The 11,374-nt window shown below is 46.9% G+C and overlaps 1 protein-coding gene across 1 annotated transcript in view; it reads right to left on the bottom strand.

Annotated features, from left to right (window-relative positions):
* Nucleotides 1-6,099: 6,099 nt before the first annotated feature.
* RPS6KA4 (ribosomal protein S6 kinase A4) overlaps nt 6,100-11,374 on the bottom strand; it is a 407,770-nt gene continuing 402,495 nt past the window's right edge. Inside the window, exon 17 of the mRNA XM_069645152.1 lies at nt 6,100-7,722. Within this exon, the coding sequence (XP_069501253.1) occupies nt 7,489-7,722 (234 nt within the window). The 3' untranslated portion in view covers nt 6,100-7,488. The remainder of the gene's footprint in view (nt 7,723-11,374) is intronic.

The following is an 11,374-nucleotide window of genomic DNA, read 5'->3' as shown; positions in this document are numbered from 1 at the left end:
GTCTTGGGCTTTTTGCTTGACCAGTAATCGGTTGATGCATGTTCTATAAACTCAATATTTTTCTAATCGTTCGTGAGGAATGGAGCTGAACTGTCAGACACAGTGTTGGAAAAGAACAGGAAAGGTTAACCTTTGGAGAGGATGAATATTGCACTGTGGGGTTTAGCTTCTTTGGATACTTGTGGGCCACCCACCTGGAAACCAATAGCTTTAAATACGTTATGAATAGCAATAGGAAAATAAAAACTAGCAAATGAAACACTGCATCTGAGCACAAACCACTTTTCAGGGGTTCTGTTCTTGGTTTGCTTTAGGGGAGGAACTCTGAACCCCCAGCAGGTTTCATACCATATCAGCACCAACCTCTTCTATAGCAGTCTGCCCGTCAGAGGGCCCCTACACAGCACCTTTTCGTGGCATTCAGATGGCGTTTTATTACCAGCCCGTTTCCCCATTTCCCAAATGGCGACTGAGCGGGAGGCATGCTTTAAAGCAGTGGCCAGGAATGGCAGGCTCTGGCTACGTCCGACATCAACCTTGTTCCGTAAAATGGCGTTTGCCCAAACCGGCTTTGAAACCCCGCGCCTTTGACACGCAATGACGTACTTTAAACAACTGCTCTATTGTTTTGTTTCCCCATTGCTCTTCATGACTGATTATGTACAAGCAGTGGTGGAAATGGAAAAAATGTGGTGGGGGATAGCGGTGCCCGAGGGGTGTGGTCTAGAGGGGGCAGGGCTCGCAGTGGACACCCAGTGTTACATCCGCCCTGCGCAAAGCAACGTGGTGACGCAGGGCGTCTCAATAAAAGTCCCGCCCCCGCGCAAGTGGGGCAGTTCCGGGCCAAGACTCTACCAACATGTGGCGTGTTTCATTTCGCTCCGGCCAGAGCTGCGCCACTGCGGCCTACTTCAGAGGCCCTCAACGTTCTGCCTCTGTGCAGAGCCAGAACGTAACACTGGCGATGAGGGAAACGGGACCCAGCACACGTGCTCGACGCCCTACTAGCTGACTATTCCTGCAGCGACATGCACAATTGTTGGACACCAGGTGGGAAGGGGCACACTAAACCACCCTCCCCATCCCTTCGGCTGCATCGTTGTATTTGTTGTCTGCGGCGGACCCAGGGCGCTACGACACATGACCAACTGGCATCCAGGCACCGTAGGCACCACAACACATCGTGTGAAGCCACCGCACTGGCAGTGCACACGTGCAATCACGGCAGCAGGCACCTGGAGTGAGGCCGCGGTCCTATCGGCTACTGTTTCGTAGGTCGGCCTCGAAAGGGACCACTGACACCTGAAACCATGCACCAAAGGTGAGGACGACAGACACCATCAAGTGACGGTAACACCCCACTATGGCGACCGGCACGTCCACCCCCAGGCCCGGTACGCCCTCCAGACTCACGGCGAATCTGTCGATGTCGTCACCGCAAGCTCGACCACAAGGAAGCTCCTCCACAACGATTCAGCCATTTGACCCATTCACGGATCAGTCATCGGTTGGCCCTCGGTGGCAGCTATGGATGCAAAAATTCGAAATGGCAATGGAGTGCAAGGACATAACCTCCACCAGGAAAATGAGGTTGCACCTGTTAAATGTGGGGGACGAGGTGCTACGAATCTTCAACTCGTTAACCATTGCTGATGGCCAGGACATTTACCAACAATCGAAAGACGCCTTGACGGCCCATTTTCTCCCACAACTCAACCCGGATTATGAAACCTTCATGTTCTGCCTGAAATGTGGTGCAGAAGAGGAAACCTTGGATGCCTACCACACCCGACTCAGGAAGCTGGCGATTTCGTGTGAGTTCACGGATATCGAGAGTGAAATCCGGAGACAACTCATTAACGGCATCCAATCGGAGAAACTAAGAAGGATGGTGCTGAGTGAGAGGAGCATTTCTCTAACACGCATTCTGGAGTTGGGTTGTCAAAGGGAGCTGGCACATGCCACGGCCGCCAACATGGGATTGACTCTTCAAAAACTACAGCCTGCCCTCGCATCATCCACGGTGGCCCATGTCACCAATAGACAGTCCACAAGAGATGAGTCTGGCAGCAACTACGCACCAGCCAAATGGCAGCCACGGATCCCGGGACCTACGGAGTGTGGATGGTGTGGTGGATCGCGTCATGGACGGCGAAACTGCCCGGCGCAAGGACAACATGTGGGGCATGTGGCAGAAAGGACCACTATGCCAAGGTGTGCCGATCATCGGGCGCTCCACTACCGCCTCCACAGAATCCCCAGGAGAAGAGTGGAACCAAGAAAAAGAAGCAAGCGACCGCAAGGCGAGTCGAAACGACCAACTCTTCAACTGAGGAAGAAGGGGATGACGTCACAGGGACTCAAGACTCTGGTAGAGAGCAGCGGACCAAAGGGAGAAAAGTGTACCTGGTGTCAGCTCTGGATCGGGGGCATGCTACGCAGAAGAAAGGGCTCAGGAGGCGCAAATGCCAGGTCACCTTCCAAAACCAGCAGGTATGGATGACCAAAGACACAGGAGCCTCTGTAAATGTCATGCCCACAAGCACATTTCAAACACTGCAACCACGACCAGCCCTCAAGAACACAGACACCCTTCGGTTTGCATATGGATGTAGAAAACCATTACCGGTGGTTGGCAAATTCCGCACCACCCTCAGCCACGGTGAAAACAGGCTACCGTCCAAGATCTACGTAGTAAATGCGGGGATTGAATGCCTTCTGAGTGGCGATGCGGCTGAGGACCTAAGGCTAGTACAGTTCGTCAGTCAAGTCAAGGAAGCCCAAGAGGTCGAAAACATCCTTGCACAGTATCCCAACCTGCAAAACGGGATTGGTTGTTTGAAAGGAAAGACGATCAAGCTCCATATTGATAAGTCGGTCCAGCCAAAGGCCGCCAGACACCAAAGAACCCCATTCCACATGCGTGAACAGGTGGAGATAGAACTCAAAGCATTGGAAGAAGCTGGCATTATAGAAGAGGTAACGGGGCCGACACCATGGGTGTCCCAGATGGTGGTCACGAAGAAACCCAAGCAGCCGGGAAAGGTCCGAATCTGTATAGACATGCGCCTCCCGAACACTGCCATCAAGCGGGAGCGCCACATCACGCCAACCCTCGACGAGATTGTGGCTGACCTCACGGGATCAAGAATCTTCTCGAAGGTTGATTTGAAAGAGGGTTACCACCAGCAGAAGCTGCATAGGGACTCTCGGTACATAACCACTTTTTCAACAAATTTGGGTTTGCGAAGATACAAGCGGCTAAGCTTTGGGATCTCTTCGGCGGCCGAAGTCTTCCAACAGACAATTCAAGAAGTCATCCGGGGCATACCAGGTGTCCTAAATGTGAGTGACGACATCCTGATCCATGCTCAGGACAAAGGAGAACACTCGAGAAGATTACGGATCCTTTTGGGCCGACTAGAAGATGCTGGCCTAACCATCCACAAGGAAAAATGTGAGTTTTTCCAAGACGGAAATTTCGTTTTTTGGCTACAAATTCAGCAGCACTGGCATTTCACCGGACCCTCAGAAGGTTGCTGACATACAGGCTGCGAGTCCGCCCATGACACCCACTGACATGCGCAGTTTCCTGGGGATGGCCATGTACTGTGGGAGATTCATCCGGAATCTGGCCACTCTTTCGGAACCCCTTCGAGAATTTACCAAGCTCAACGCGAAGTGGGAATGGGGGAAAGCGTGCCAGGAAGCATTTGAAAGCATCAAAGAATCACTATCCGTGGACACGAAAATGGCGTACTATGACACCGCGCTCCCGACTGAACTTTGTGGATGCCACCCCTGTCGGCCTGGGGGCCATCCTCATGCAGGTCACCAAAGAGAGTGAGAAGAGACCCATCCCTATGCGTCACAAGCCCTCACAATGACAGAGCAGCGATACTCTCACATTGAGAAGGAGGCAATTGCCGTACTGTGGGGGTGTCACCACTTCCACCTCGATCTGTATGGCCGAAGGTTCACGGCGATCACGGATCACAAACCCCCTCCTGCCAATCTTCATGGGCACGAATAGCCAAATGGCTGCTCTATCTCCAGCGGTACAATTTTGAGTTGGCATATCAGCCGGGGAGCGGCAACCTGGCAGATTTCCTCTCAAGACACCCTCGAGAGGCGACGCCACAGGAGGTTCGGGTGGCCGAAGAGACCGAGGAGCATATCTACCAGGTGGTGCAGGCCATGAGGCCAAAGGCTGTCAGCATCGACGACATTGCAGAGGAAACACGCAAGGACCCATGTTGCGACTTTGTAAAGGATGCCATCATCTCAGGTGACTGGAGGTCCTTCATGAAGAACATCCACAACAGGACTGTGGAAGCAAAGGCGTTCCTCACAGGGATGTTCACCGTACGCCAGGATCTGTCGGTAACAGAGCAAGGATTGCTGCTCCGCGGAAATCGCATCATCATCCAGCCGGGCCTGCAGGACCGAATAGTGGCCCTCGCCCATGAGGGCCACAATGGGATGGCTCGAACAAAGGCTCGAATTCGACACAGAGTGTGGTTTGATGTAAAGGTGGCAAGGCTAGTCAACACATGTCTACCATGCCTGATAACCGGAGCCCCACCTGATCCAGAACCAATCCAGTCGGCGGAACGAGGCTCTGGCAGGTGGGATGCAATAAGCATCGACTTCTGCAAACTACAAGAAGGCCTGTACCTCCTGGTAGCCATTGATGATCACTCCCGATACCCTGAAGTCGAGGTGGTGGAATCCACGGCGGCGGAATTGGTCATCCCGGCCATCGAGAAGATGTTTGCGATACATGGACTACCCACGACGATCAAGAGTGACAACACCGCACCCTTCCAAGAGGAGGAGTTTAAACACTACCTGCAAGAACTGAACATCCGGTATCACCACATCATGCCAAGTTGGCCCCAGGCGAATGGGGATGTGGAACGGTTCATGAGAACAATCAACAAGGTGCTGAGGTTATCAAAAGCTAATGCCAGTCCGTGGAAAGTCGACCTCTATCGTTTCCTGCGAAACTACAGGGTCACCCCGCACAGCACGACCGGTATCCCGCCAGCTGACCTCATGTTCGGCATCGTCATAAAATCGTCCATAGCACATCACCCCAGCCGAAGACCGGACAAGCTCGAAAATAGGCGCGCCGAAAGAAGGAGAACAGATGCCAATGCCCACATGTGTGCCAAGAGGAGGTCGAAACCATCCAACCACCAGGTGGGCGACCAGGTGGTCATGTTGCGGAACCTGACAAAGTCCAAGCTGGACTCCCGCTGTGAGACTCTCCCATGGACCGTCAGCGAGACACAAGGGACCATGATAACCGTGCAAAGAAGGCACCGTCAGGTGACGCGCAATGCGTCGTGGTTCAAGGCGGTGCCACGCAACCTATGAACTGATGGGGACTGTCCCGAAGAAGATGAAGACTCCCAGCTGATCGAAGACGAACTCGCCAACCTTCAGGGTGAAGAAGATGCAGGTGACAGAGCGTGGGAGCAGTGGAGTGAACCGGACATGGGCGAGCCAGAGATGGAAGCTGAGAGACCAGATGAGACTGTGGGGCCCAGCTCCCGGTGTGGGAGATCTGGACTAAGAACTGCCACCAACTCGGCTCAAGGACTATGTGTGGTAGTTTGCCTCACGAGAACTGTTGAAGCGGAAAGTACCTGGTTTGTTGTGTTTTTGAAGAATCAGCATATCTGTTGTGTGCGCGTGTTTTATTGTCAAGTTCATTTCTAATAAAGGAGAAATGGTACATCCGCCCTACAACGCGGTGACGCAGGGCGTCTCAATAAAATCCCCGCCCCCGTGCAAGGGAGGCAGTTCCGGGCCAATACTCTACCAACGTGTGGCGTGTTTCATTTCACTCCGGCCGGAGCTGCCCACTGCGGCCTACTTCAGAGGCCCTCAACATTCTGCCTCTGCGCGGAGCCAGAATGTAACACCCAGCAAAGCTGGAATACTTTTTTTAAAAAAATAAAATAAACGCAAGCGACAGCAGCATTGCGTTTTACCGCCGGCTTTGGCACTTGTGTGTAATGCACAATGTTTGCTACATGTACAACTGAAAGGAATCAGTTGTACATGTAGCGAGCATTGTGCATTACACACCAGTGCCAAAGCCGCGGTAAAAGGCAAAGCTGCCGTTGCGGGCGTTTTTTATTTTTGGTTTTTTTAAAGTATTCCAGTGCTGTTCATGGTCTTGGGCGGTTAACTCTGTCCGGATCCCGAGATCTGGCTCCATAACTGGTGCCGGATCTCGGATCTGCTGAGAGCCTGCCCAATGACCAGCACTGTGTACAAGACACCACAACCAATTTCCTACTCTACCGTTCTCTGTCATAATTTCCTTGATGTTTAAGGCTGTAAAAGGTTGTAAAATGAAACATGCCGTTTTCTGGTGGGCAGAGTTTCAGATAAAGTCATTAGTCCGCTTTCCTCCAAAAGGTGAGTACCAGAAACAGAGACTAAAGATACTTTCAACAAATACTGTCACAGAGAGAAGCAGAAGGGACTGCTGCTATGCTGACAAATTCAGATCAGTCGCATCAGCAGCGCCATGCAACAAGGCGAAGCACGCATTATTGCCATTGAATGACCTAAAGAGGTGCTTTGAGGTAAAAAACATTTTTTTTTAAAACCACGATCTCTACTGTGACGTGAAATACTAGTTGCAAGGAAAGTATGGATTGCCACAAAAGCCTTTTGTTTAAGAACTCTAATGGTCTCACTAGACTAAAAATACTGCAGTTGGCAATGAGAGCCCATGATTACGCCCAAAGTAGTAATTGTACTTGCAGCTCCTAAAAGTAGGAAGTAAATTGCGGTAACATCAATCTCTTATCTGGAGCCTCACCCCTAGGTCCCACACTCGTGCTCCATCATTCAGCGATGCCATCGATGTGATGCTGTTGCAACACCTCAGCTCATTCATTTACAAGGTATGCGACAAAGATCAGCAAGGAGCAGGGTGTGGAGAAGTGCCATGCTGGGCATCGGAAACGGTGGCTACTTTTTTCCAAAATGAATTTAAAAATAGTGCAAATCAAAAGCAACCACTGGATTCTGTTTGACATGAATGAAACTAGCTCGGCAGATCACATCTTAACATCAGCACAGTTACAGCAGAGAGACACAGGAGCGGGCAAATGCGGTTCTTTACATGTCAAAGTCATGCTGAAATACCAGGCCCGAATGAGACAACAGATCCTAAAAACCAACTCCCATCCTCAAGAGTTTGAAGGGCAACCTACAAAATTGATCACACTCGCTCTCTTGTTCTCCAGTTCCACCCTAAAGTGATGGATGGAAGTAGCACCCTGCCCAGCTACTGCCCTCCCAACACCAAAATGCAGCACACTTTAAAACAAATAAAAAACAATACCCAAAATTCTTCAGTTCAATGAGCGGCAGTTGCCAGGGACAGAAGGGGTCCCCCCACCACAAACAATGTCCGCCGAAGGTGGAGAGACCATAATAAATAGTGTCCAACAGATGTTGCTAGGAGGGTGGAAACAGGCTCTCAGTCTTTTTGGGGAGTGCCTTGGACTTTGGGGAGCGGGTAGGCATGGTCTTGGAAGAGGAGGATGAGGAAGAAGTGGACGAGGAGCTTCCGCTGGAGCTACGTCGTGTGTCCACGCCAGTGCTAGACATTTTCAGCTTTCGTCGCTTTGCCAAAGGCGCGTTGTCCACACTCTTCAAGAAGAAGCCCTCACGCTTCCCCTTATTAAATGCCTGCACAGAGGGAGAATTGGAGACTGTGAGGGAGTGTACACAAGAGGGTGACACAGCACACAAGAATACAAGAGCATTGGTGAAAAGAAGAAAGTGTGTGAGAGGTGGAAGAGGAAGCAAGGGATAAAATGTGTGGGGCAGAACAGAAATGGAGGTGGAAAGACGGAGTGGTGTGGGAGTGCAAGCATGCATGCATGCAAGGGCAAGAGACGGACAAGGGGGAGGGGGGGTGATCGGATTGCCAGTGGGAGCAATGTTGGATTGGTGTGCCTGGATGAAACCGAGTGAAAGAATGTGTGGATGCATGGGGACAGTGTAGGTTGGAGCAAAAAGGCAAGTACATGCATGAAAGAGAAAGCATAACTAAGAGTGATGTTTGTGTGTGATTGTGTGTAAATGACAAAGTACTAGGCGGGGGGGCATTGTGAATGAAGTAGTGGTAAGAAAGGAGCATAACATATGGAATCTGAGAGAACATGGGTAAAGCATGGGCATGTGAGGGAGGAGGAAAACAGGAGAGGGAGGAAGGTTCTCAGAGAATGGGAGAATACTCAAAAGGTGGTGCCAATTCTGAACCTTTTATGAATAATTCTGCACACTTTCTAAAAAGATTTGGGAGCCCAATTTTATAAAGCAATCTGCATACATTTTAACATTTCACAATTCAAAAAAGAAAAAAAAGAATGTTGTAATATTTGTGAAGAATTGACTTAAATAAAACATGTTTGCTATTAACTATAACATTTGAATACTAAAGAATTGTGTCTGCATACTTATTACAAATAATTATATCCAGTGAGTCAATACATTTGAATTATTTTTGGAAGCGTTCTGTACAATTTCTTTTCTGTAATGATTCCAAAACATTCCTTATTTTAAACCAATAAAAATGTGCAGCACTCACAAGGAATTCTGCACAATATTTTGACAATAGTTCTAGTGAAATTTGAAAACAGCTCTACATATTTGAAAACATTCACACTATTAAAAGGGTTCACATAGCACAATTAAAAAATGAAAGAATGCTGGAGAGTATTTAAAAGTAAAATGCACATTTTGAAAATGGTTGGCACTTTCACAAAAATAATTTGCTTCTATGTTTAAAAATATATCTTTTATTTTTACAGAATTCTGTAATTATTTGAACATTTGTAAAGGTTTTTAAACAGCCATGCATTTTTTTCAAGTGGAAGGAATTGGTACAAATTTCAGAACATAAATATTTGTAAAAAGGTTTAAAGATTTCCGGGATGTTAAAAAATGTATAAAACATAATTCTATGCACATTATAAATAGGATGGTGGATATTACTTTAAAAGTATTCAGTACCCTTCTAAAATATTACTCAGCACAGTAATGTTAAAACTTTATGCAAAATCTTCAAACACCTTGCATTTCTGTAAATGTTAGATTTGAAAAGATATCTGGTACCTTTTGATAGCACAAGAGGCAACATATATAAAATGTGATCCCGCACATGTTTTATTAACACATGTATCATGGCAATTATTTATAATCTATTTCTTTTACTCATACTCCTTTAGAAATGTGTGTGCTCCTTTACACACTCAGGTTCATAAACATTTTCTAGTGATCCTAAAATTAATAAAACTTTAGAAATAAGTTGGGTGAACATCATTCAAGAAAAATATAATTGCACATTCATAAAGATAACTTGTAGATTTCAGTGAAAAGTATAGTGCACTCGTTACAAAGAATGCCACATTTGTAATACAATAATTGAACTAATTTGCACAATTAAAATGTATTCTATGCAATTTCAAAATGTCCACTGAATATTCTTCCCATCTGAATTAGCCACAAACTTTCAAATATGAGAAATTCTCGCCACAATACTTAACCAATCAATCAATGTTTATTCCACTGTAAAAATACTAAAATGTTGCATTAATAACAAAACTGACAGTATATCCACATGAAGAATTCCTTAATACAAATTCAAGAGCATAACAGTATTGATTCATGTGTACCGACAAGTAGGAATTCATAAAAACAATTGTAATAATAATATTAATAAGGACATCACAGGATCAATTCCTATAAAGTTAAAAAGGCCCAACAACCTCTATCGAATTTTCTCCTTTTTACAGACTAGTGATGTAACGGTATACCGTTAAAGATATCGTGAATAACTTAACTGAACAATAATAACCGTCATGTTGTTTATACCGGTATACCGTTTATACCGTTAAGTGTGCTTTTCAATCTGATTTGGAAAGGCTGCAGTAAGCAAGTGCACTGTTGGATGTGCCGTCTGCCAAGGGGGCCTTGTTTGGCAGACAAGAGCATAGGGAAAGTGCTGGTGTGACTGCTCTTTCTCTCTGATCAGTGGAGACTAGTTAAAGATCAGCTGACTTAGTGCAAATTGTGTTCAAAGCTGTCCAGTGCCTTAACCTTTGTGTTCCCCCATGCAAAGCTGGTAACGATGAGCTGACTGGCTCTATAAGCATACCGGAGACTCCAGTTCATAGACTCCGCCAGAACAGGATTTCATGTGCAAACTAGAACTAAGTTAGTTTATTTCAGGCATTATTTATTTGAAAGGCAGCATACAGATTTTAAACGTTTTCACACAGTCCTGCTGCTCCGCGCTACAGGTCAGATAGTCTATGGTCAGATAGTCTATGGTGATTGTCCCAATTTTCAATTTGCAATTAGCAAGACCCCAGGGACATCACGAGGGTGAGCTGAGGGCCTGAACTGAAAGTGAGCATGTTATTTTTCCTTTTGTTCGTATGTAAACAAATGTAATAAAACGTTCAGTGACCTGCAAAACAGTGGAGCTAGAAGCATTTTGCTTAGCAACCACTCAGCCAGCAGGAGCAGAAATGTATTGATTCAGCCTGGCCTGGCATCATATGTCATTAGTTCAGTAAGTTAAGGTTCTACTGCACTGAGCAAACACACATTGGAACAGCTCTTGCTCTGGCTGTGCAAATTGAAGAAAAAAAAAAAAGGACGGCCAGTGAAGTCATGCATATCGAATTACTCTTCCCAAGGTTTACATTCAAAGAACTTAAGTTTCTCATAGACATGGATCGGATAGCCATCCAGTTCTCTTTTAGCTTAGAATTCTGGGATTTGTAGTTTTCCCACCAATTTGAAAGATGGGTAACTACACATCCCAGAATTCAAAGGGCTGAATGAACTGGATGCCCTTCTGATGCATGTCCACAATCAACTTTAGCTCTGTAGACCAGGCATGGACTGGCCGGTAGGGCAATAGGCCCATGGCCGAACCAAAAATGCAAAATGCTTGTGTGGGTCAGTTTATTAGGTCAAAGTGGGGCACTTTTTTGGTCAAAGTGGGCCAGTTTGATAAGTGACTTCACTATGCGGCTAATAGTTTTGACCACTGTTACTGAATAAATATTCTTTTAAATGTACAATTTGCATCACATCTTATAAAAAATCTCCCCCTTGGGTACTATTCAAACAGTCTTCCAAAAGGAATGTATTCTCATTTGCAACTGTGGGCCACTTTGTACCCTGCTGTAGACTGTGTGAACACTGGGCCTATCAGTGCTTTGTGCTAGTAAATAAACTGCCACCCCCACTGTCCTCTGTGTAGATTTGCACATTATTGGCACTAGAGTTATTGGTTCGCTTGATCCTTCACCTACCTGCCATT

The sequence above is a fragment of the Ambystoma mexicanum genome, chromosome 2p, assembly GCF_040938575.1.
Source record: "Ambystoma mexicanum isolate Mex_15411 chromosome 2p, UKY_AmexF1_1, whole genome shotgun sequence".
Lineage (NCBI taxonomy): Eukaryota > Metazoa > Chordata > Amphibia > Caudata > Ambystomatidae > Ambystoma > Ambystoma mexicanum.
Note: the sequence above shows the minus strand (reverse complement) of the source record. Positions and strands in the feature narration are given on the sequence as shown.